The sequence below is a fragment of the Aspergillus caelatus genome, assembly GCF_009193585.1.
Source record: "Aspergillus caelatus strain CBS 763.97 unplaced genomic scaffold BDV27scaffold_174, whole genome shotgun sequence".
NCBI lineage: Eukaryota > Fungi > Ascomycota > Eurotiomycetes > Eurotiales > Aspergillaceae > Aspergillus > Aspergillus caelatus.
The window spans coordinates 58,393-79,752 of record NW_022475437.1 but is presented as its reverse complement, the minus strand read 5'-3'; the positions used below and the strand labels follow the sequence as shown (position 1 = coordinate 79,752).

At 47.6% G+C, this 21,360-nt stretch overlaps 7 protein-coding genes across 7 annotated transcripts; 4 read left to right on the top strand and 3 right to left on the bottom strand.

The window, feature by feature from the left end:
- Positions 1–23: 23 nt before the first annotated feature.
- On the bottom strand, positions 24–1,160 carry BDV27DRAFT_133091 (SDR family NAD(P)-dependent oxidoreductase; the record flags this gene model as incomplete). The annotated part of the gene is made up of 3 exons (XM_032068009.1): positions 925–1,160; positions 583–848; positions 24–441 (listed from the first exon to the last, which is right to left on the bottom strand). Coding segments are annotated over exons 1-3 (753 nt in total), but the record flags the coding sequence as incomplete, so codon positions are not given.
- Positions 1,161–1,441: 281 nt separating this feature from the next.
- On the bottom strand, positions 1,442–3,036 carry BDV27DRAFT_28738 (L-rhamnonate dehydratase). The gene is made up of 3 exons (XM_032076228.1): positions 2,830–3,036; positions 2,536–2,758; positions 1,442–2,465 (listed from the first exon to the last, which is right to left on the bottom strand). Exons 1-3 carry the CDS (start codon positions 2,914–2,916, stop codon positions 1,495–1,497), a joined length of 1,281 nt encoding a protein of 426 aa, XP_031924521.1. The 5' UTR covers positions 2,917–3,036; the 3' UTR covers positions 1,442–1,494.
- A 489-nt stretch (positions 3,037–3,525) lies between these two features.
- Positions 3,526–6,602, top strand: BDV27DRAFT_166980 (putative C6 transcription factor; the record flags this gene model as incomplete). The annotated part of the gene is made up of 5 exons (XM_032074338.1): positions 3,526–3,713; positions 3,832–3,866; positions 3,958–4,074; positions 4,163–5,534; positions 5,600–6,602. 5 exons carry the CDS (start codon positions 3,526–3,528, stop codon positions 6,363–6,365), a joined length of 2,478 nt encoding a protein of 825 aa, XP_031924520.1. The 3' UTR covers positions 6,366–6,602.
- Positions 6,603–7,376: 774 nt separating this feature from the next.
- Positions 7,377–9,589, bottom strand: BDV27DRAFT_160739 (putative Ste20-like serine/threonine protein kinase; the record flags this gene model as incomplete). The annotated part of the gene is made up of 4 exons (XM_032073090.1): positions 7,377–9,001; positions 9,058–9,374; positions 9,444–9,474; positions 9,538–9,589. 4 exons carry the CDS (start codon positions 9,587–9,589, stop codon positions 7,377–7,379), a joined length of 2,025 nt encoding a protein of 674 aa, XP_031924519.1.
- Positions 9,590–10,844: 1,255 nt separating this feature from the next.
- Positions 10,845–15,219, top strand: BDV27DRAFT_166978 (uncharacterized protein; the record flags this gene model as incomplete). The annotated part of the gene is made up of 5 exons (XM_032074337.1): positions 10,845–11,813; positions 11,863–13,538; positions 13,585–13,905; positions 13,964–14,560; positions 14,613–15,219. 5 exons carry the CDS (start codon positions 10,845–10,847, stop codon positions 15,178–15,180), a joined length of 4,131 nt encoding a protein of 1,376 aa, XP_031924518.1. The 3' UTR covers positions 15,181–15,219.
- A 1,216-nt stretch (positions 15,220–16,435) lies between these two features.
- On the top strand, positions 16,436–16,999 carry BDV27DRAFT_160737 (uncharacterized protein; the record flags this gene model as incomplete). Its single annotated transcript, XM_032073089.1, has 2 exons — positions 16,436–16,910; positions 16,977–16,999. The coding sequence occupies 2 exons, from the start codon at positions 16,436–16,438 to the stop codon at positions 16,997–16,999; spliced, it is 498 nt and encodes a 165-aa protein (XP_031924517.1).
- Positions 17,000–18,179: 1,180 nt separating this feature from the next.
- BDV27DRAFT_147844 (cytochrome P450) lies at positions 18,180–21,070 on the top strand (the record flags this gene model as incomplete). Its single annotated transcript, XM_032070818.1, has 5 exons — positions 18,180–18,230; positions 19,438–19,929; positions 20,002–20,613; positions 20,679–20,848; positions 20,914–21,070. The coding sequence occupies 5 exons, from the start codon at positions 18,180–18,182 to the stop codon at positions 21,068–21,070; spliced, it is 1,482 nt and encodes a 493-aa protein (XP_031924516.1).
- Between the last annotated feature and the right edge of the window lie 290 nt (positions 21,071–21,360).

Genomic DNA, 21,360 nt, shown 5'->3' with positions numbered 1-21,360 from the left:
AAAAAAAAAAAAAAGGGACTTACCACATAGCTACTCAACTCCTCACAAGCCAAAAACACCGCCGGCCCCGCCAAATCCGGCGGCTGCCCGAGTCTTCCAAGGGGAATTCTGCCCTCCATATACTCCCTCTTGACAGGATCACTCATATCCTCATCATTCAACTGAGTCCGGATCGTCCCAGGCAACAACGCATTGCACCGAATATTATATTTTCCCAACGCAACCGCACAAGACTGCATAAGACTCAAAACACCAGCCTTAGTAGGTGTATAATGCGTCTGCTGACCACCACCCACGAGCGCCGAAATAGAACTAATCCCGATAATCGACCCGCCGGGCGGCGACTGCTCCAACGCCATCTGTCGTCCCGCCGCCTGCGTGGCATAAAAGGCTCCAGAGAGATTGGTGTTTATTGTGTTGCCGAGAAGGGGGGGATCAACCCTGCAATTGGGAATGAACATGTTTAGCATACGCACTCTACACACTCTCTCACTTCGAGCAGCAAAAAAAACAGCCCACTTCTACGACCATCCATCAAAGATAGGGTAGGCTAGGGTTGGGGGTTGGTGGGGTAGAACGAACTCGAGGAATTCAGCGAATTTGCAGACGCCAGCGTTGCTCACGAAGATGTCCAGTCGGCCGAAGGCAGCAACTGTTTTGGCGACAAAGTCACGCCCTGTTTCGGGCTGCGTGACATCTCCTGGGACGGCGATGAAGCTGTTTGCGTTGGCACCGGTGATTTCGGAGACGTCCTTCTGCAGGGCTTCGAGGAGGGGCTCCTCATTTGGTCCGCCCAGGTGGTTGATGGCTACTTTTGCGCCGTGGCGGAGGTATTCGAGGGCGATTGCCTTTTGAGATTTCTGTTAGACTGGGATCTATTGGGATGTGAAGGTGGTATTTTGATGGGAGGGGGAATTGAATTACCCTGCCGATTCCTGTTAATCCGCCTGTGATGGCGGCGACTTTGCCTACTAGGAGTTGGGGAAGAGGCATTGTGCGGGTTGGTGTGTTTCTGTGTGTTCGATTTTTTTTTTCTTGGTTTGGGATGGGAGGACGGGGGGTCAGGGACTGTGTGATTATACTCTTATATTATAGTACGAATATTTTTCTGAATTGATTTATTTACACTCGTTGTCGTGTCTTTTGCTTCTTTCGTTTCTCCAGCTCAACCCCGCCACGCGATAAGATAGTGCGCAATTGGTGGAGTTTTGCTCGGTTCTTTCGTGCTATTGTTACCCCGAGCCCACGATCTTTACCCCACATTTTGGCCAGTCGGTTGGGGTTTGCGGCAAGTGTCTGTCACATGGGTTAATGTGGCTGTCGAATTTTTTTTTTTTTCCTTTCTTGTTTTTGCCAAAACGGATTCTTAGCATTCTGTCTATGTAGTCTCAACATGAAATTCATAACATATGTACATTAAATAAAGAAAATGTAAAGGAATTTAAGATCCAGCTGTATCATCCCAAACACAAGTAAAAGAGACAAGTGGAGCGTTTAGTGAGCTGCGCCATTGGCTCCATTTTCCTTATCCGTAGGTGGAGGAAGGCTCTTCTGGGGAGCAGGAGTGAGGAGGGCAGATGCTGGGATCAAGGGAGCGGCGGGGTTCAGCTCGAGACCGAAGCCAGGCTTGTCCAGGATGGAGACATCAAGGTAACCCTTGGTGGGAATAGGCTCGTTGAGGAACAGGTTTCCAAAAACTGGCTCAACGGTGTGTCCATCAGCAGAATTGGCAAGGTACTCCTGGAATGGTGTGTTGGGCTGCGAAACCACATAGTGGTACGAGTATGGTCCTGATGCGTGAGGGACAACGGGGATATCGTATGCGGCTGCGAGCGCAGAGACCTTGAGCAATTCTGTCATACCACCCACCCACATGACGTCGGGCTGGACGATGTCAAGGTTACGGCCTTCGACAAGCTTGCGGAATCCGTAACGGGAGTATTCGTGTTCGCCGGTGGTGAACTTCACAGTGGGGTGAGCTCTCTTGAGGAGAGCATGGCCGTCGAAGTCGTCAGGGCTCAGACACTCCTCCCACCAGTCAATGTTGATTCCCTCAGCTTCACATCTCTTGACAAGCTCAATAGTGTAGGGAACATTCAACGACATGTAGCAGTCTACACGCAAGGGGAAGTCGGGACCAACGCTCTCGCGCTGCTTGCGCAGGTATGCCACATTCTTCAAGAGGCCTTCAGTACCCTCGTCTGGGCCGTGAGGCAGAGCTACCTTAGCTCCAGAGAAGCCCATAGCCTTGGCTGATGCGGGCTGAGGTCCGGTGCAGTAGAAGTCCAGTCGTGTCCGAGTAGCTCCTCCGATGAGCTTGTAGACCGGTTCGTTGCGGATCTTTCCCTGGAGATCCCAGAGTGCCAAGTCGATCACCGAGATGACAGCAACCGGAAGACCCTTCCGGCCATAGAACATAGACCCACGGTACATCTTCTCAAACAGGTCGTTGACATCGCGAGGGTCTGCGGTGAGATAAAAACAATTAGTCCAACTATATCCCTCATCGCTACGAAGACTAAAAGTTGTTCTCACCTGCACCGATCAAGAAACGCTCGAAGTGCTGGTGTACCAACCAGCAAGCTGGAGGGCCACCGAAGCCAGTCGCGAAACCCTTGGTTCCATCTGTGGCTTCTATTTCCACGCAGAATGAGCCCAAGACATTGATTCCCCACGATGTACGAGATCCACGATATTGCGCCCATTTGGTCATGGGGGTAGAGATATTGCTGTCGATCAGCCAGTGGCCTCCTTTGACCTAAGTTTTGAGTAAGCCGGTCTGTCTTTCCCAATGGGATATGAACATATCGTCGAGAAGGATCAACATACATTGTGATAATCACCACCAGATCCTACACCATCAATGATGAAGGTGCGGATCTCTTTGATGCGGGGAAATTCCGATACAGAACCCATGATGAGAAGGATGAGCTAGAAAACCGGACAAAGTGCTAAACCAGAAGATCTATAGAGAATAAGGAATAGAAAACACTCAAATAAATTGTAAAGTTGCGCCGGGGTATTAGGCCGTATTTGAACGTATAAGAACCCCAGGCCCTCGAGGGGGCGTGAACAATACCCTCGGTCAAGATCCCGTGTCTCGGTGCAATGCTCCCCCGAGTCTGCAAACACTAGCAGCTTCCCAAAGGGGCAAAATCCTTCTCACCGGGCACTTAGTCATCGGACTCGTGGGAAACGAATCGTGCGATCCCGATTGGCAGAACCCATTGATTTGTGGAGAATCTTTAGTGTTTTGCGGGGTTAGTTACCGATTGATGCCTCAGGCCTCAACTCATTTGTCGCTTCCCTTCGCGCAGATGTTGATTCTTTCAGTGTTCCTTTCCCTCTGTACCCTACGCCCTAGACTCGGGTTTTTTGGACAGCATCTAAGTGTTTAACTTGATTCTTCAGAGAATCCTTCGGCTTTCGGACCGAACTAAATTCACCACCGATACGGGTCCCCGTCACGATGCAGTAGGGGTTTGACCGCGGATCTGTCTAAAACGCCGACCTCGCTACAGTACCATGCCGAACGCTGCTGCTGCCGCAGTCTCTGCGCAACAGACTCCACCGATAACGCGCGCCTTTGGAGACCAGGACAGAGATCAGAGCGCAGATGAATCCTGGTCTGCTGTTGATAGCGATAACGACCTTGTCACTCAAAATGGAAATGCGTCTCGCTCGCTGAAACGCAAGCGTCCTCTCACAGTGTCGTACGTACCTCCGCCCTCGGGCCTGGAGCACGGGGTTATCATCTTCCCTCCCCTCGTCTTCTGGTTCAATTCCAGTGCCCGATGATAGTTTATGGAGTAGTCAAACTAACGGCTCAAGATGCGAGCTGTGTAAGCAACGGAAGGTCAAATGTGGTGAGTAATTCTTGCCTTAGTGGCTCTGCAGTAGCCCTTTTGTGACCCTCTTTCTCCCGTGGCGAAGGACGCTGTAGGTTGACAAAATTAGATCGAGCTCAACCAAGCTGCGGATGGTGCGCTCGTAATGGCCAGCTATGCGAGTACAAAGAACGAAAGAAACCAGGCCTTCGAGCTGGATACGGTAAAGAATTAGAACAACGTTTGGGTACGCTCCTCTACTCTTCGTCTATCGGCTAAAGCAAATCTCTATTCTTGACTTTCACCTCTCGGAATTTCGCTCACATATTGCACAGACAGGCTAGAGGAAGTTATTCAGACACAGGCCCGTCTCATTGAAAATCATATCCTACAGAGCCAACCTCGGCTAAATCATGAGTTTCCTCATCCTGGCCCCCATTCTTATAGTTCGCCGTCAGAGCCTTCTGCTGCTCATGGGCCAAGTCCTCGAAATGCAGCTTACTTTCATGAGCCAGCATCTGGGCCAGCTCATCCACGTCCGTCTGACGCGTCTATCACTAGTCCTTCGGACATTTCCGTTAGGAACGTGATGCAAAGCCATCTAACAAGTGGCCTAAACCCGCCTATACCCATCCCACAAGTTTCTGATACCACACACCCGAATGATTACACAGGGAATGAATCATCATTGAAGGTGCCAGTCAATTTGTTCTCCAATCAGGAACAGTCATTTGCGGACCCAGAACTCGATCTCCCACCGTATGATCTGTTATACGCGCTGGTTGACCTTTACTTCGACCACATAAATTCGTGGTGTCCTATTCTTCACCGACGTACGACTCTAGATACCTTCTTCGGCCCATCCCCTCTTGAGGAAGCTGATCGCATGGTTCTGTATGCTATCGTTGCAACTACTCTCCGCTTTTCGAATGACAGTAGGCTCAACGAGCAAAATCGGAAACGATACCATGATTCGTCTAAGCAGAAAGTCTTGCTCTATGGCTTAGAGAACTCCTCGGTCAAGGCGCTTCAGGCCCTAGTTATATTAGCTTTGGACTTAGTGGGCTCCTCCAATGGGCCTCCTGGGTGGAAACTGCTCGCCCTGATTACGCGATCCGTGGTCCAGTTGGGCTTGGCTGTTGAATCCAAATCCTCACTTATAGCTCCCGTTTACCCCTCTATCTATACCCTAAGAGCGGTTACTCTTCCTGACTCAGAGTCTTGGGTCGAAGACGAAGGAAGGCGCAGGCTTTTCTGGATGGTATATTTTCTGGACCGATATTCGACCCTCGCAACTGCCTTTGATTTTGCACTGGACGACAAAGATATCGACCGCAAGCTCCCATGCAAGGACGAATTTTTCATGAAAAACCAGCCTGTCGAAACCAGATGGTTTCACCACTCGGGCGACCGTGCTGATTATCTCAAACGCGCCGAAAATGTCGGCTCTTTCGGCCTTTACGTGGAGATTCTCGGCATCATGTCTCGTATTCATACCTTCTTGAAACGGCCTGTGGACATCGGCGCTTTATCGGATGTCGAAGAGTGGCAAGCAACATATCGCAAGTTGGATGGCGAGTTAACTGCATGGGAGTTTGGTCTTCCAGCTGAGTATGCCTACGAAAACTCATCTAGGTTGTTCAATGGCTCGAAATCAAACAAAGGCCTCCCTTGTGACTGGGTTCAGCTCCATGCCACATATCAAACGTAAGCGTTACCATTAACCTTAATCTTCCGTAATATCTCTCAATGGTAATTCTAAATGATTATAGTGCGGTAATCAGACTCCACTCATCGGCTGCATACCCGACTACTCGATCCCCGATATTCACGCCGTCATACAGTGCCAGCCAGCGTTGCTTATTCGCAGTCGAAAACATACTCTCTGTGACTCGATTCGTTGTAGATAACAATATGCTCGACAAGCTTGGACCACCTTTTGCCTTTACTATCTGGGTCTCTGCGCGCTTACTACTTGTCCATGGCTCTACGATCGCTCATACTGTGAGCCCGGATATAATCTTCTTTGTTGATACACTCGCTCAGATGGGAAAGTACTGGAAGGTCGCCGAACGCTATAGCACAATCTTGCAGCGTGTCCTTGACGAGTACGGCGAATATCAACAGGCCGGTGTTGAAGATTCCGAGCGTCTAACGCCATCCAGTGTGAAGATCCTCGCAGATATGAGACGCTGTGCTTTTGACCTGGACTTCTTGATATCCCGACAACCACGCTCGTCGCCGGCCGGAAGCCAACCCACAGTACAAACACCCGGTGCACATCCGCGGAACCTTGCACCAAATGAATTGGAATATCTTGATGTTTTCGGGTTCTTCAATGTGCCGCGAGTACCTGCTGCCAGAGCTCCCGATATTACTGGCCTTGATATAAACGAGACGGTCAACAACCCTATGTCAATCAATGGCCTAACTGGGCCTGTTGTGGATAATGCCGCGCCAAATGCCAATGAATTTAACATCACGAACTATTTGATTCCGACTCCGGAGACGGACTGGTTATTCCGCTCAGAAGGTTAATACCCGCCAAACCTTTTCAGATATTACCTGCTCCACCCTCTAAAGGTCAAGGAGCTCTTTCGTTCCAGGCTCAATCGCAGACCAGCATGTGTGACAGTTTAAAGTCTGTACCTAGATCGTCCGGCTCACCTCATTGAAGAGACCTAGTTCGTCGTCACGGGATCTGACCATTGGACAACAATCTTTGTCAAGTGTTACAACACAGCTACAAGAGAGGAAGAGGAAGCTTTCGCCCGAATATGCTGTCGAGGTCTTTGTGATGCTAAGGCACTTTGGACGAGCCATTGGTTTGAAGCTGGACCATACCCAAAAACATAGTTCGATCTGATGTGAGATGCTGAATTTTACTCCGCTCACCACCTTTCTGCCTGTCTGATCGTGCAGCTTGCCACCGCGTGCGAGCAAATGTACCGTTATATAGCTACATATACGATACGGGTCATTGCGGCCTTTGGGGATATTGCTACCACATTGCTACTCTCTTAGAACGTGGTTAACCATCCAGGGCACTGAGATCATCAATTTTGTGCGGGGAAAAGTATGTGTGATCATATTCTGGAGCTTTGAGCATTTCAAGCACATGTGCAATAACAGAAAGTGTTTGCAATCATCCAGCGTATCCGCAGCGCGAGCTATGAGAGTAGAACAACAAGATCGAAAAGAATAAGAGAGAGATGCAAGCCATATAACTCTCATAAAGAAACTCCGTATTGAGTTTGAAGGATCCAGCCCCGAGAATTTGATGGGGGAAAAAAAAAAGCTAAAACAAACGAGAATGCATCTCACGTATCATAAAAGGCGTGTTCGATCATGCATGCAACGGTGTCTGACTCTTCATGTATGTGTCTTACTTCGTCAGCAAACTAAAATAAAATGTCCGGACAATAAGCTTCCTATATGCACATTGCAAGCCCGGATGACCAACTTCAATGTACTATTGACTCTTTAGTATGTAAAGCTGGTCATGAGAAAAAGCCAAAGGCAAACGTAGGAGGCCTATGGGCCAAATATTCAGTTCCTGGGCGTCGGTAATTCTTCATCAGCCGGTTCAATTCTGACGAGTACTTCTTCGAGGAATCCTTCCAAAAATGAGGAGACATCAGCGCCCATTCCGACGGGTGCTTCGCTGTCCCAACGCTCAATCCTTGTAAATATTCCTCCCAAGTCGTTAACGAGAGACTCCATCATTTGCTGGACATATTCCCGATTTGATTGGAGTTCATATGTCTCCAATCTGGTATGGCCATTTTCGGCACTAGGGTTGCGCGATAGAAGTTCCAAGCGACGGGAACGACGGCGAACTGCTGCCTTCAGAGCAGGTAGAATGACACTATTCAGCGCTGTAATTTCGTTTGATGGAGGCATTCCAACACTAGGCTGTATATTGGGATCTATCCCCCTGTGGGGCGGACCGAAACTACTCCCCAGACCAGGAGGCTGCATCGGTGTCTGGGGAAGTCGTTGTGGTTGGGGAGATGCGTGTCTTGGTGTTGGTGGTGGGCGAGGATGCGGTTGGAACACTTGGTGGTGAGGACGGGATTCCACAGCAGGTCTAGGACTTTGATCCGAAGGACGCCGTAAGGGCTGTGCTGACATGCGTTCCTGATGTGATGGGACCCCTGAAGGGCGAGGTAAATTGGCTTTTCTAGATTCTTGTGGGGCTGGAACGGCACTCCGGCTTTTTACGGAGGGCGAGGGACTTTCTGGGGTAGGATCAATATGAAGAAAAGATATGTCTTGGGCCAAGGATTGTTGTAGAGCTTTATCGTATTCGGTACCGGGGCTTTCCTTTGGCTTTTGGGAATTTGGTCTCTGAAGGTGGGAAGGTGTACGAGGCTTGACCTCTGCCGGGGCCTGTTTCAATGGGGATGGTGGTAACGGAACTTTTGTTGGTGACGAAGGCTTTGATGCAGCAGTTGGAATGTGCTTCGTCTGTGTAGGCCTCTGCGGTGTGTAACTATTTGTTTCCACTGATTCTCTTGGTGGCCGATCTTTAGGCTCCCACTCTGTCGATTCGTGACCTCGTGTGTTCATCTCCGCTTCTTTCATGGGCTTTAGGCCAGGGCCCCGTCCAGCAGGGCGTACAGTCCCAAAATCCCAAAGATCATCTTCTTCTTCGGCATTTGTGGGCTTCGGCGGAGGCTCATATGCAGGTTCTTCTTCATCATCGGCGTTTTTGTTACCATAGACAGCATGCCACCGCTCATAGCGTTCAATCAATTCTGTCAAATAGTTGGTCTTCTTCGCCCTCTTGATGAAAGGGTGTTCGAGTAATTCCCTGGCTGACGGTCGTTCTCTGGGATCGCGGCGCAGGCACAACTCAACGAAGTTTTTGAAAGCCTTGCTATAGTTTCCTTGCAAAGTAGGGGGAGGGTTCTTGGGGATCAGGAACAAGACTTTCATAGGATGAATATCAGAATACGGGGGTTCTCCATTGGCCAGTTCAATTGCTGTGATCCCGAGAGACCAGATATCTGCTTTGTAATCATACCCCGATTGCTTGATAACCTCTGGAGCCATCCAGAAAGGTGTACCTACAAATGTGTTCTTCTTGGTCATCGTTGCTGATAGTTGACCAGAGACACCGAAGTCCGCCAGTTTTACTTGCCCGCTTGAAGTTAAAAGAATGTTTGCAGCTACCATGCTATCAGCTGCCGACTTGAAAGGAGTGGTTATAAAAAGAGGAGTTTACCTTTGATGTCGCGGTGCAACTTTTTATCGCTGTGAAGATAGTCTAGTCCTCGAAGGAGCTCTCTCAGGATGATCATGATATAATCCTCCGGGATGGTCCCCGGGCGCATCAAATCAGAACAACTACCTCCAGAGCAGAACTCCATAACTATCCATAAGCTTGAACCCTTCAAAAAAGAGCCATGGTACCTTGTCACATATGGAGAGTTGAGTTCGGATAAGATGGCAATTTCTTGAATGATGTCCTCGACTTCGTCTTCGGCATTTTCCACATCGATAATTTTGATTGCGACAGAGGCGCCCGTCCGCTTATCGACCCTAACACTCAGGAGTCAGTTCCAGGAGAGCCAGCTAAGCTAAACAATTTTATGCAATGTCATATTATACCCTTTGTAAACACGCCCAAAACTCCCACCCCCTGTATTTCAAGTTAGGGAACAGTGCTACATTGATGTGAAACCTGTGGAAAACAAAAGCGTACCAATACAATTCTGCTTCATGTAAATCGACTCTGGATCTACTAGTCCCTCCATTTTGTTGAGTGTGAGTTTTGTCGTGAGGAATCGATAAATCGAGGGTTCACGTGGCTCTGTGGCACTTTATTCTGTCAGCTTATGCAAAAAGTGAGGTGCGTAATCACAGAACGATAGTGCAGGGCGGCTATATGCAAAGAGGTATGGAGGAATGAAGCAATAAAAACAAGTCCTTAGTAGAAAAAATAACCATAAACAACAGCGCAAATTAAGCGTAAAGGCCCAACATAACAACATACCGACCAAACAAGGGGAACAGGTCTAGATTGCGAAAAGACGACTAGGCATGGAACATTGAGGTTATTGTAGGAATCAATGGCAGTTTATCGAGGAACAGTGTCTACTACTAAGGAATTAGTCACAGAGTTATCCCTGCGGATGTTGGCGCTGGTTTAGACGCTCTACTTACTATTGTTTTGATGGGATCCCTCGTCTAGCGGGATCTGGAGCTGTAGGCCATCAACAATGCGGCGAGAAGCTGTAGAGAGACACAGAAATGGACAATATTGAGTCTTTACCCGAAGCTTGTCCAAGAAACAGTACTGATCGGAGCAAGGGGCTTGAATGGGCTACTGTCCTGGCAACAGCTCGGAGAAGGATAGCAAACGATTGTTTTTCCCTTGCATTGATCGGAACAGCAACCACAGGAACCAGCTGGTGATTGGGGCAGGCGCGGGGTCATTTTTGCCGGGCGGTGGAACTTCCCTTTGCTCCAGTCACGTCTCCACATCTCTCGGGCGGTGAAGGTGAGGAGAAAATCCAGTCAGTGAACTAAATCACGCGATTTGTGAGCTAACCTGATGTTGATATTATTCATGTATTGCTTAGTCATATTAATGCATAACTAACTAACCATATAGCAATGGTAAGTGTGAACTGTACTTATAACTATCTTCTGACCTGGAAGAACAGCTGAATGAATTAAATGAAATCAGCGGTCAAATATATTACGTTAAGCGCTTTTCCAGCGTCCTAAATAATTCCCCCCTCTAACGGTAACGAGCTCAGCTTTGCACGTGTATGGAGCATGAGTAACTAGCCTCTTGGGTTTTCTTATCAAATATAAAGATACCCTGTTAGCTCACTGCGCCGCAATACAAAAAGGGAATAATGTCAAACGACTAGGCGCCGGAGTTTGGGTCCTCCAGGGGCTCTCGCTGAGAAACCCCGAGAGCATATTTCTTTTGTGTATATCGATCCCTTTTCTAACTCTCACGGCGAGGTTTCACTCAGATCATAGATTCAGCCGGAAAAGATGGCAGAATTTACCTGCCAACAAGCCCGACAAATTGTAGATGAAATCGCCCAAAGGAACGGTGGCATCACCAAGGAAGATCGAGCAGCAACGCCACCTGCTGTTATAGAAGCACTGCAGAGCGTTCGCAATCAGCTTGGTAGTAGTCGGCAGGTCCCAACACCATCCGACGAAGCGGATGTCAGAAGGGATGTTGTGTTCCAGCTGATCTCCAGTGCCCGTTCGTTGCACTACAATTGGGCTAAGAGACAAGGCGAAGAGCCCTACTTTTCCTTAGATGTATCTCAGGGCCGTATAATTATCGACACCAATGACGATGGGTGCCAGAAAAGCGACATTGAGAGGCTTGCTGCGACCAATTGGTTTCTTTTCAATGCCAAAACCAACAACCTGTATGACAGAGTTCTTTTATATACGGCTAGAATTGCCAGGGAAGCCCATGTACAGTCAGGTTCATTTTCCTTCACCCTTGGACCTCAAAGTCCTGGTGACAGGCTTGGATTTGCAACTCCGGTAAACAAAGACCCGGCATCCTTGCCCGAAGGAGTGCGCACTAGGATCATTTTGTACCCTATTCTATCGGGAGGATTTGGCAAATTGGTGGATGAGTTTCAGGCCATCGCAAACAATGGTTTCGTGCTGCTCGATCCTGAGGATCCTTGCCGATATGTATGCAAGAGATTTGTTTTCATTACCCGCCAGGAAAAATTTCAAACAACACGCCTAACATACAAAGTCCAACTGCGAGACGGTATACTGGAGGTCGCCAAAATATATACGAGTCTTTTTTCACCCTCTGCAGTATTGACGGAGCGATTCCTCCTGTACAAGCCAGCCAGTCCGTCGTCGGATGATCGGGTAGCGCTATTGTTTCCTATCGACCGGAACTCAAGGCCCGTCATACAATATCGGAAGGCTTACCATATTATTGGATCATTCGCTTTCCCTATTAGTGAAGTGCAACTTAATGTATGCGTTTCAATTGATGCCATCTGAAAGTAGGCTGCTAACTTTTTAGTTCGTTGTTTGTGCAACTGTGAAGATGTTCGGCCCGGTGAGAGATGCCGACATCGATACCTCTACATTAATGCAAGATTGTGTCATCAATTACTTCTGCGATGCTGTTTCCTTCTGTCAAAATCATTCCATGACTTATGGTTGGGTCCAGTACATTCCGAAACAGAGCACCGTGTTGTTGCCAGCCTGGCATAAAACAGTCCAAGATTTAATTGGAAAACTCCAAGTGGCCCCTATTTTCCAGAGTCAAAAGGGTGCTCTAAAAAGCCTGTCTTCTCTTCGGTACTTGTCCCCGGAGCATTATGACGGAGACAATAATCCCTTGTTCGGAGCTTCAGATAACGAACATTACCTTTCTACGAAATACGGTGCCTACCTCGGATTTTTGAAGCCCCTAGGTCTCCAAGAGATCTCGGACCATGAAGTCCTAGAAAGACTCAAGCCGATACTGACAAATCCTTCCAACATACGAGATGAACGGATGTCGCTTAGTTTACGACTGCTAATAACCTGGCTAAAGAGGGATCCCAATAGCACTCTAGCGACTGAGATAAAGAATATCCCGTTTGTTCAATTGAGTGACGGGTCTTTCGTTCGAGGGCATGACCTAAATATGATAAGATCTGAAGCTGATTTGGCTTTTGCAAATGACGCTGTCTACTTTTCGACAGACACCAACGGCAATGACATTCCGAAATGTCTTGATATTTTGACTGTTTCAAAGGACGCAGTCAGGGACAACGACCGAAAGGAACTGTTTCGTCTCCTTGGGGTTAGACATGCATGCCCCGAACTGGTCATGGGGCGAATCAGCCACCACAGCCATTCCATCGTCATTGGGTGGACCGCTAGGGATCGTATAGATGACTATATGCACATTCTATGTTACGTCTATGACAGCTGTACCAAAGATGATCGCCTGGAGAGGCCTTGCCTTTTGATTTTTGATGGACATTGCGTGGGAAATTTCGTATGCAGGAGCTCTTGCCCTAGGTATTTTCCCTTGGATGTATACCTCAAAACGGACGGTGCCTACGGAACGGAGGTCATTGCAGAAAGATTGAACTCAAGCTCTATTTTCATCCAGCCACTTGGTCTGTTGCATCCAACCTTTCTCCATCCAAACCTCATAAGCAAAAAGCACATTCCCAATGATACGTGGGAATTATGGCTTATACAGCAAGGAATAGCACGGCGAGTTCCCCGGTTGACACACTGGAACAATCCTAAACAATTGTCTGACTTATTCAACGCAATAATGTCTCACTGTCCAGACATTCTTCTTGGTGTCTTGGGAAGTCATTGGGATATATACGAAATAGAGATAAACAAAGAACCACTTATCGCATCCACAATCAAGGAGGCGAAAGTCCCCACGTTGAATGGACTGGCGAGGCTTGATGAATGTTACTTTCCCATCCCAGAGATCTGTGATATGGTTGAGGCTGTGTCCACCACATTGAACATCAATTTCCTCAAACTACCAGGGAGCTGGGGCCCGGATAGTGAGCAAGAATGGGGATTCCTCCGGAAGCTTGGTGTGTTCGGTGGTGGAGTGGCGACGTTCGTAAACGTCATTAAATATCGCTTGTTATCCATCATGACATTGGAGGACGCCAAATTGCATTTTTTCGAAGTGTACAGCTGGGTATCTGAGAGACCATTTGACGAATTATGGTATGACCACTATTCAAACTGGGGTGTCCTGTCCTGACGCAGATAGGGAATTTTTTAACGAGAAGGTGGTCTATATCCCGAGTAGCGTTGACGGTGCGGAGTTAGTGTGCGTGGACCAATGCGTTTGGCATGGCCCTTCGTGGTTACGGAATGTGTACGCTCTTGCATGTCATGAGGAATATGCGAGTGACTCGAAAATGCGGAGCCTATTTTTAGACTCACTCAATGTGCAGAACGCGGACTGGGGAACCTATATGACAGAACTAATGCATTTACAGGATGTTGGGGTAAGCGTAACAGAGGAAACGCGAAGGATATACCAGGCTATCATGGAGGATGCAGAAGATGAGGACTGGACGAGTGTGCGGTAGGTTCAAATCCCAGACCAGTTCACAAACACCCTCTGACAGTGGCTTAACGATTAGGAGTCAATTCCAACAATACAAGATGATATATGTACCAGGCTCAAAACAGTGGTATGATCCTGGACAATGCATCTGGGCACCATTCTCAAGCGGGGATAAGATGGGCATAAGCGACATCTATTCAGACATGGAGAGCTTCTTTGTCGAGAAGCTCCAGGTCCAGCTACCTTCCATACTTTTCTACATCAGCCACATCCGGCATCTTTGCAAGCACAAAGGAGGGGTTGCCGAGGTTATCGAGGCTCTGTACAATATCAACAACCTCAACCCAACGGTGTCTGACTTGAAGTGGCTCAAGGTTATCGATTTCCTGCCAATAGAGGGCGCCGAGGAAGAATTCTACTGGGGGTCCGTAACATCTGATTTCTTCATCATTGATAGAGACGGCTGGCCTATGCTATTCTATGGAAAGGTGCCAACGCTTCAGTTTCACCTGGCAGAAGTCCGTGAATTAGCTCCACTCCTGAAATCCCTGGGGCTAGAAAACCGCTTCATTTCCATTTGCGCAGCGAAGAAAACTAGCTTATCAGAAATTCCTTCGCAAAGCTCATTGCACCTTACGACCGACTTTCGTCAAAGATCATTAGGTTTGTCTAGGTGTGTTTCTCCACGTGGTTGATTTGTGAGACTTGCGGCTAAACTTTTCAAGATGCGTCATCCACTACCAAGGCAAAAGTGTAAGTGCTGCTCGCGAAGTTTACGACACTTTCCGGAAGGCACTAGTCTACGAAACTGAGCACATTGTCGGAGAATGTAGCTTGGTTTCACTGTCCGGTTCTTGCACAAGTGTGCAAACATACAGTAGACTGCATATGGAATTTCTCAACGGCAAATTGAACATCTTCGTTCCTCCTGCTGAAAACGAAAGACTTATATGCTACGCGACGCAACTGCCGGAGTCATTAGTAGCCTCCCTGGAAATCAAACATCCCGCTGCCTATGGAATGCTCGCTACAGTTCTTCATGTACCAGTTGAGGTTGTGGACGATATATTAATGATACATGGCATTCCCGAAGTATCCGACCCGGACCCTATCAGCCCGGTGGCTATTGACGACTCGGACACTGAGTATGAGGATGCCCTAGAGGAGATTTTCGTACCAATGGCGTCGATTGCTTGGGGTGGCAAGGATCAATTGCTGGAATCTGAACGATCTGAACTTCAACTGGTTCTACGGTCAAAGGACTCAGACTGGGCAGTGGCCAAGTTAGATTAGGTCAATGGAGTCTATAATTCCTAACCAGTTGGTCAAAGCTAGGCTACAGGGATAAGCCATTCTAAACTATTGGCTAAGGAAAAATAGACCGGTTAGCCAGTAATTAACCCACCTTAGTATTGACTTTTGATTCAGAAGATGACGGTGATAATACGCAGACTGATCAATTTCCCTTTATAACAGCGAGGAAGAGCCACAGAAGATAACACATAGTCGAACAGGGCACCAGAGAACAAAAAGTAAGAACAAGAATACTGGTGGTGGTGATGAGCAAAAAATATAGGCTTGTAACTGTAAGACGCAGTTTGCTGACTGTACTGGCTCTTGCTCTTCAATCGGATGCTAGGGGTGAAAACCTTGGCGCTAGAAAGCATGCCAGCAATACTATCCATTGGGCTCCGGACATCCTAACCCTGGTCATGTTATGCTCGCCGGCCGGAGCATGACATATCTCCTAGGCCTCCTTTCATGCTTGTCTGTTAGAACCGCCAAGCCACTTTATCATTACTGCTTGAGTATAACAGATATAGATTTCAGCCTAGATACACACTAAAGTAATACTTCGATGGTTCAAGGAATCGAGTGGTGTTCTTGAGTTTGTTTCTCCACCCCTACACAAAACCACTCACCAGTCGAAGGTTACCATATACCATTACGTATATCAAAGGTTGCTGACACTCAAACAATTCTTCATCAGAAGCTACCAAGAAAGCCAGTGAAACATTACCGGAGGCCATTCGTCGAGTCAATTTATAGAAACCAGTCAAGGCATGACACCCAGGTAGTTGATCTCATCAACCATCGACTAGCTGATTGGACCTCTGAGAGTTTTGGCTGGATAATATAAACCCAGCGGACCACCTAGGAGCATGATCAATTGGGTGCCGGAACAATTGACATAAGGCTTCCCAATTCCACTTGTATCAGTCAGTTGCACATGACGTATGTGCTGATACCTGCTTCAGCGAGGACGCTCTGCCTATGGAGGAGCAGCAAGTTGCTCCTCGATGGATCTGTAGTACATACTTAGCAAAGGAGTCAGGGATTAAGGTGTGTTAAATATGACTTGTGTAGAGCTCAATGCAGGGAAATTTACGCATAATATAGAGACGTTCTTAAGGTATATATTCTTTAGTGTTCCCTGTAAGCCTGGGACTCTAATCCATTTTTCTTTATCATCCCTTAAATTTCGAACCATTTGCGGCCATATTCTATCTTTGCCTGAGCCAAGCTAAGCATTACCGTCCCAACAAACATGTCCAACACAATGAGCACCTGGGAGAAAATAGGCAATACCATTGTCAACTATGCCGTCAACAAGAATGCCGAACCAGTGATCGGGTTCCTCTTGCGCAACGGCGATAACTGCGTGACAAAGGTCACTGCGTATGTTGGCCGTTACGAACCAACCGGGGGAGATATTCTATACGGTGTCGAGTTGACTTACGAAGACGGCAAAAGGAGCGTCCGGGTTGGAACCAGAGGCGAATCTAGCAAGAGTTTATCTCTTGAACATGGCGAAAAGATCATCCACATGGTGATACGTGCGACAGATCGCGTTGACGGGATGGATGTGAAAACAGACAGAGGCCAACACTTCACAGTGGGAGGAAGTGGTGGAGAACATCATGAGCAGAACACAGGGAATGGACTGCTCTTGGGATTCCATGGGACCTATAAATACGGTCAACTTTGGAGCATGGGAGGTATCTTTCAAAGGTCCTCAGAGGGTAAGTTTTTTGAACGTGGTTCTTTTCCAATGAAATGATCGAATAACTTACATGATGGGTTTTCAGATATCTCTCAGGATGATATTTAGGTCGGGTCTGAGGGTGTAAGGATTGAAGAAGAATGCAACTCAACGTGCATGTCTCTGGGGAATACATTTAGTTCAACCTAAACGCATGGCTTATGTACTATTGATTTTGTTGGTCAGGAAGGAGATCACGAATAATCCGTTTGCCTGTTGATGTTCAACATGTTGTATGTAAGCTTGTGTCATCAAATCCTACAGCACCAAATAGTATGAACGCTTCGTAGCTCCATCCACTGTTAAGGCTAAGACGCACCGAAAGTTTACCAGTACATTTATCCCGGACACTCATAAAAACAGTAATAACAGACGATTAGCCGAGTAGTCTAGTCTTTCGCATCACTTTACTCCAAGGCACCTAGAAGATGCACTTGCATGAAGGCCCGATGAACGAAAAATGCAAGATGGAGAGTTTCCTCGAAAAAGTCTAGTATTGTACAAAGAAGCTCTATTATATATCTTAACTTATACATACAAGACCACTGCCCCGGAATCCACTTCAACACGGGAACGTCTATAACTCCCATCCATCATAAAATACTCGCGGGTCTAACAAAGTAGTTCCACTGAAGTCTTCAGAGCTGTCCGCAGACATGCTCTATTGAATAAAGCCTCTATCGGATGCTTCCAAAATTGCTTTATACCAAACATTAGCCATCTTTGCATAGCCTTGCTCATTCGGGTGGGTGTCGTCTGCGACTCCATCCGTGGTATAGTCCTCGGGGTACGACAGCCGGTTGTTATCATCGTCTGTCTCAGGGTCCATATCGGCCAAGACGATGCGGACACCCTCTTTTTGCATGTTGTTGGCCAAAGAGCGGTACTGGCGATTGACGTCAGGACGGTTGGCTTCAGTCTTTTTCTGTACAGAGGGTATTAAGGTGGACAAGACAATCGTTGTGTCTTGCGTGTCCTCAGCTTCCAGAAAGCTCTCAATCAGGGATCGCATACGATCACTAGCGCCTGAGATGCTAATGTTGAGTCTGCAGTCGTTGGTTCCCGCATTGATCAAAACCACATTCGGCTTATATTTAAGAGATCCCTGGGCCGCTTCCTTGACCTGGTCGATAGTGTCGCCAGAGTGCGCCTCGACATCCTGGAGGTAACCATGTATGTTAATAACATTTCAAAATTGACGACGCAGCTTAGAATCGTTTTCAAGGGAGGACAACGAACATTGTCTGTCATGTTACCGTGTTGTTTCGTTCCGACCATATCGACTTCCCAGCCGGCCGAGGTGAGTCGATTCCGTAAAGGTGCTCGGTAGCCATTTCCAGAAGCAGAGTTGACGCCCCAAGTAATCGAGGCGCCGAGCGGGAGAATTCTTAGAGGCACCTTATCGGCTCTTGTTGTCACACTACCACCCTTAACAGGGGTGAAGATCCCTGTTCGGAGTGGAATCGCTGTGCTAGATACAGCTGATAAGAGAAGAAGCCAAAGAAAAAGAAGAGGATACGACTGGGCCATTTTTCCTTTGTTATCGTGTCTGTCAAAATTGCTTTGTGTTCACACTTCAGGGGGTTCCTGGCTGGTGTTCTTATTGCATGCTCTTAAGTGATTGCGAAGAGTTGCGCACTATCCTCCGTAGGTTTAGCGACCGTCAGCCACGAAGATCGGCATCCTACATACTACTTGGCCCCGGGCTATCATTACAGGGCGATGCAGAATCCTTCGGCCCACAAATCCTTTGTGGCCCACTTGGAGGCTATGTGAGCGGATGTTGGAACGTTCTTAATTGTTATTCGGCAGCTCGTCTGCCGTATACACGTACAACACAAGCCCCTAAGAAGTAGGGCTATTTTTACCTGGACCTATTAGTGGGTAATAGGGATAGCAGTGATAGCTTTTATTGATCTCAGTAATCACCCATAAGATCTGCATAAAATTATGTCACATAAGGGTTTCTGTGGCTCATTCTCAGTAGTGCCCATACGCAAATTGTATCATAAGTAACAGCTATTCAAAAAAACAGATATATTCCGGGTAACGGCAGATCTGCCAGTATATGCTACTTACCCCTCAAATGACGGGGATCGCTGTGTCAGTTATATGTACATCTCGGAATTTCCTTGCCGATTGTTGGGTTATGCAAGAGCACTGTGAACCCGTCATGCAGGATAAAACTCTAGTTAATTCCGATATGAACAGAACATGAAGGTGTGTTGCATTTGTATATTAAGGCCCCCATCCGCGAGAGGCGTCAGTCTACTGATCCTTTGACCCTCTCGTCTGAACTCTATTAGTATCTGCCAAACGGGTCTTACTATAAATATCAACTATGATGTTGGTTACCAACAACTTGGCATTTATTCTAAGCCCTGCGGGGGCCTTCGAGTTTATAGGTGGAGCTGTCGCTTTGGTACGATAAACCACTCTACATTGTTATTGCTTATCTTAGTAGTAGACATCCTGTGGGCCTCTCACCTGACACAAGCGCGTTGTAGGTTTCCATTGCAGTCATTGCCTCGTGGTCGTACAACGTGTTCTTCCATCCACTGTCGAACTATCCTGGGCCTCGGCTCGCTGCTGCCACTAGGATCTGGTATGCCTGGCATTGTGCTAATGGTTCTTTGCCTTTTGCCATTCACGAGCTTCACCTCAGGTATGGTGATGTAGTCCGGGTGGCTCCTGATGAGCTCTCGTATATCCACCCAGATGGGTGGAACGAGATTTACGGTCATCGTCCTGGAAAGTCGGAGATTCCAAAAGACCCAAGCTTCTATTCAAGTACACTATCCGGCCCGGAAGGTGTCTTTCGCGCCCCCCGGGACCGCCATGGATACCTTCGAAGACAGATGTCACATGGATTCTCCGAGAAATCGATGAGAGAACAAGAGGACACTATACGACACTACGCGGAACTAATGATTAGCTACTTGAGCACTCAAGCCAATGGACAGAAGGAGAATGCTGTGGACTTCACCCGTTGGTACAATGTGGGTACTGATTTGATTTCGTCCCTCGGTATCATTGTAATGTTTTGCTCCGGTGGACTAAATTTAAATTAGTATTTTACATTCGATGTCATGGGTCAATTGGTCTTCGGAGAATCCTTTAATTGTCTTCAAAGCTCTGATTTTCACCCCTGGGTCAGCATAATATTCGACAGCATCCGTTACAATGTGTTCGTTCGATGCACCCAGTTCTGGCCCTGGTTAAGCCCGGTCATCAGAAGGTTTATTCCCAAGAGCTTCCAACGCCGTAAAATTGAGCAGCAAGCCCTAAGCCGAGAGAAGGCAAATTATCGGAAGACCATCCATGACGGTCGAAATGACCTGGTTGCCAATCTCTTGAAGTCTAACAGTGGTGTAACCGATCCGGAATATCAATCTACGGTACAGACATTGATCGTTGCGGGCAGCGAGACAACTGCCTCCTTGCTATGTGGTGTTACGTTTCACCTTCTCAGCAACCCAGAAAAACTGCAAAAGGCAGTGAAGGAAGTCCGGAGCGAGTTCGACTCCGCTGATAAAATTTCCTTCGTCAGCATAAATAAGCTTCATTATCTTCTCGCTTGCCTGAATGAAGCGTTACGTGTTTATCCTCCTGTGGTCGATGGATTCCCGCGGAACACGGGATCTAATGTAGAGGTGATAAATGGTCGGCCAGTGCCCCCGAATGTATGAAATTGACCAACTGGGTTACTCATTTAGTGTCTTGGGAACAGCCGATTAACAAGATACAGACCGCTATTCGCATGACACACTGGGCGACCTACCGTTCTCCCCGAAACTTTGTGCGTCCTAATGAGTATGTCCCCGAACGATGGTTAGGTAATGCGCCAGGATTCGAGAACGATCACAAGAATGCCTTGCAGCCGTTCCATGTTGGACCTCGCAATTGCATTGGCCGAAAGTACGTAATTTCCCTAAATTGCTGATACTACACCTTACTATTTGACGCCAGCTGACAAACGGCAGTCTTGCATATATGGAAATGCGCCTGCTGTTGGCTTTGGTGCTCTGGAACTTTGACCTGGAGCTTTGTCCAGCTTCGAAGGACTGGGATAAGCAACGAGTGTACAATCTGTGGGAGAAGCCAGAACTGAAGGTCAAGGTTTTGCCTAGGAAACTATAGTCGCAGAGGTCTCGTACTAGTTGTCAACCCTTTGCGCTGGAGGTGCTCACATTGGTGAAAAGTCCAGTACTAGCGACAAATCCCGTCAAAAGGCCTCAAACCATCCATGGTAGGTGTGGTATAACCTCAGACCTGTAATGGAATATAGAGAACTAGTTGATTTCATGCTCCAAATGTCGATAGTAAGTTTGTTAGCCAAAAATAGCACTTATTAATTTCCACAAGGGAAGTCGGAAAACTCACAGACCAATCCGTAGAGTGGAAAGAAGGAGTTCGAAATTGCTTGAATG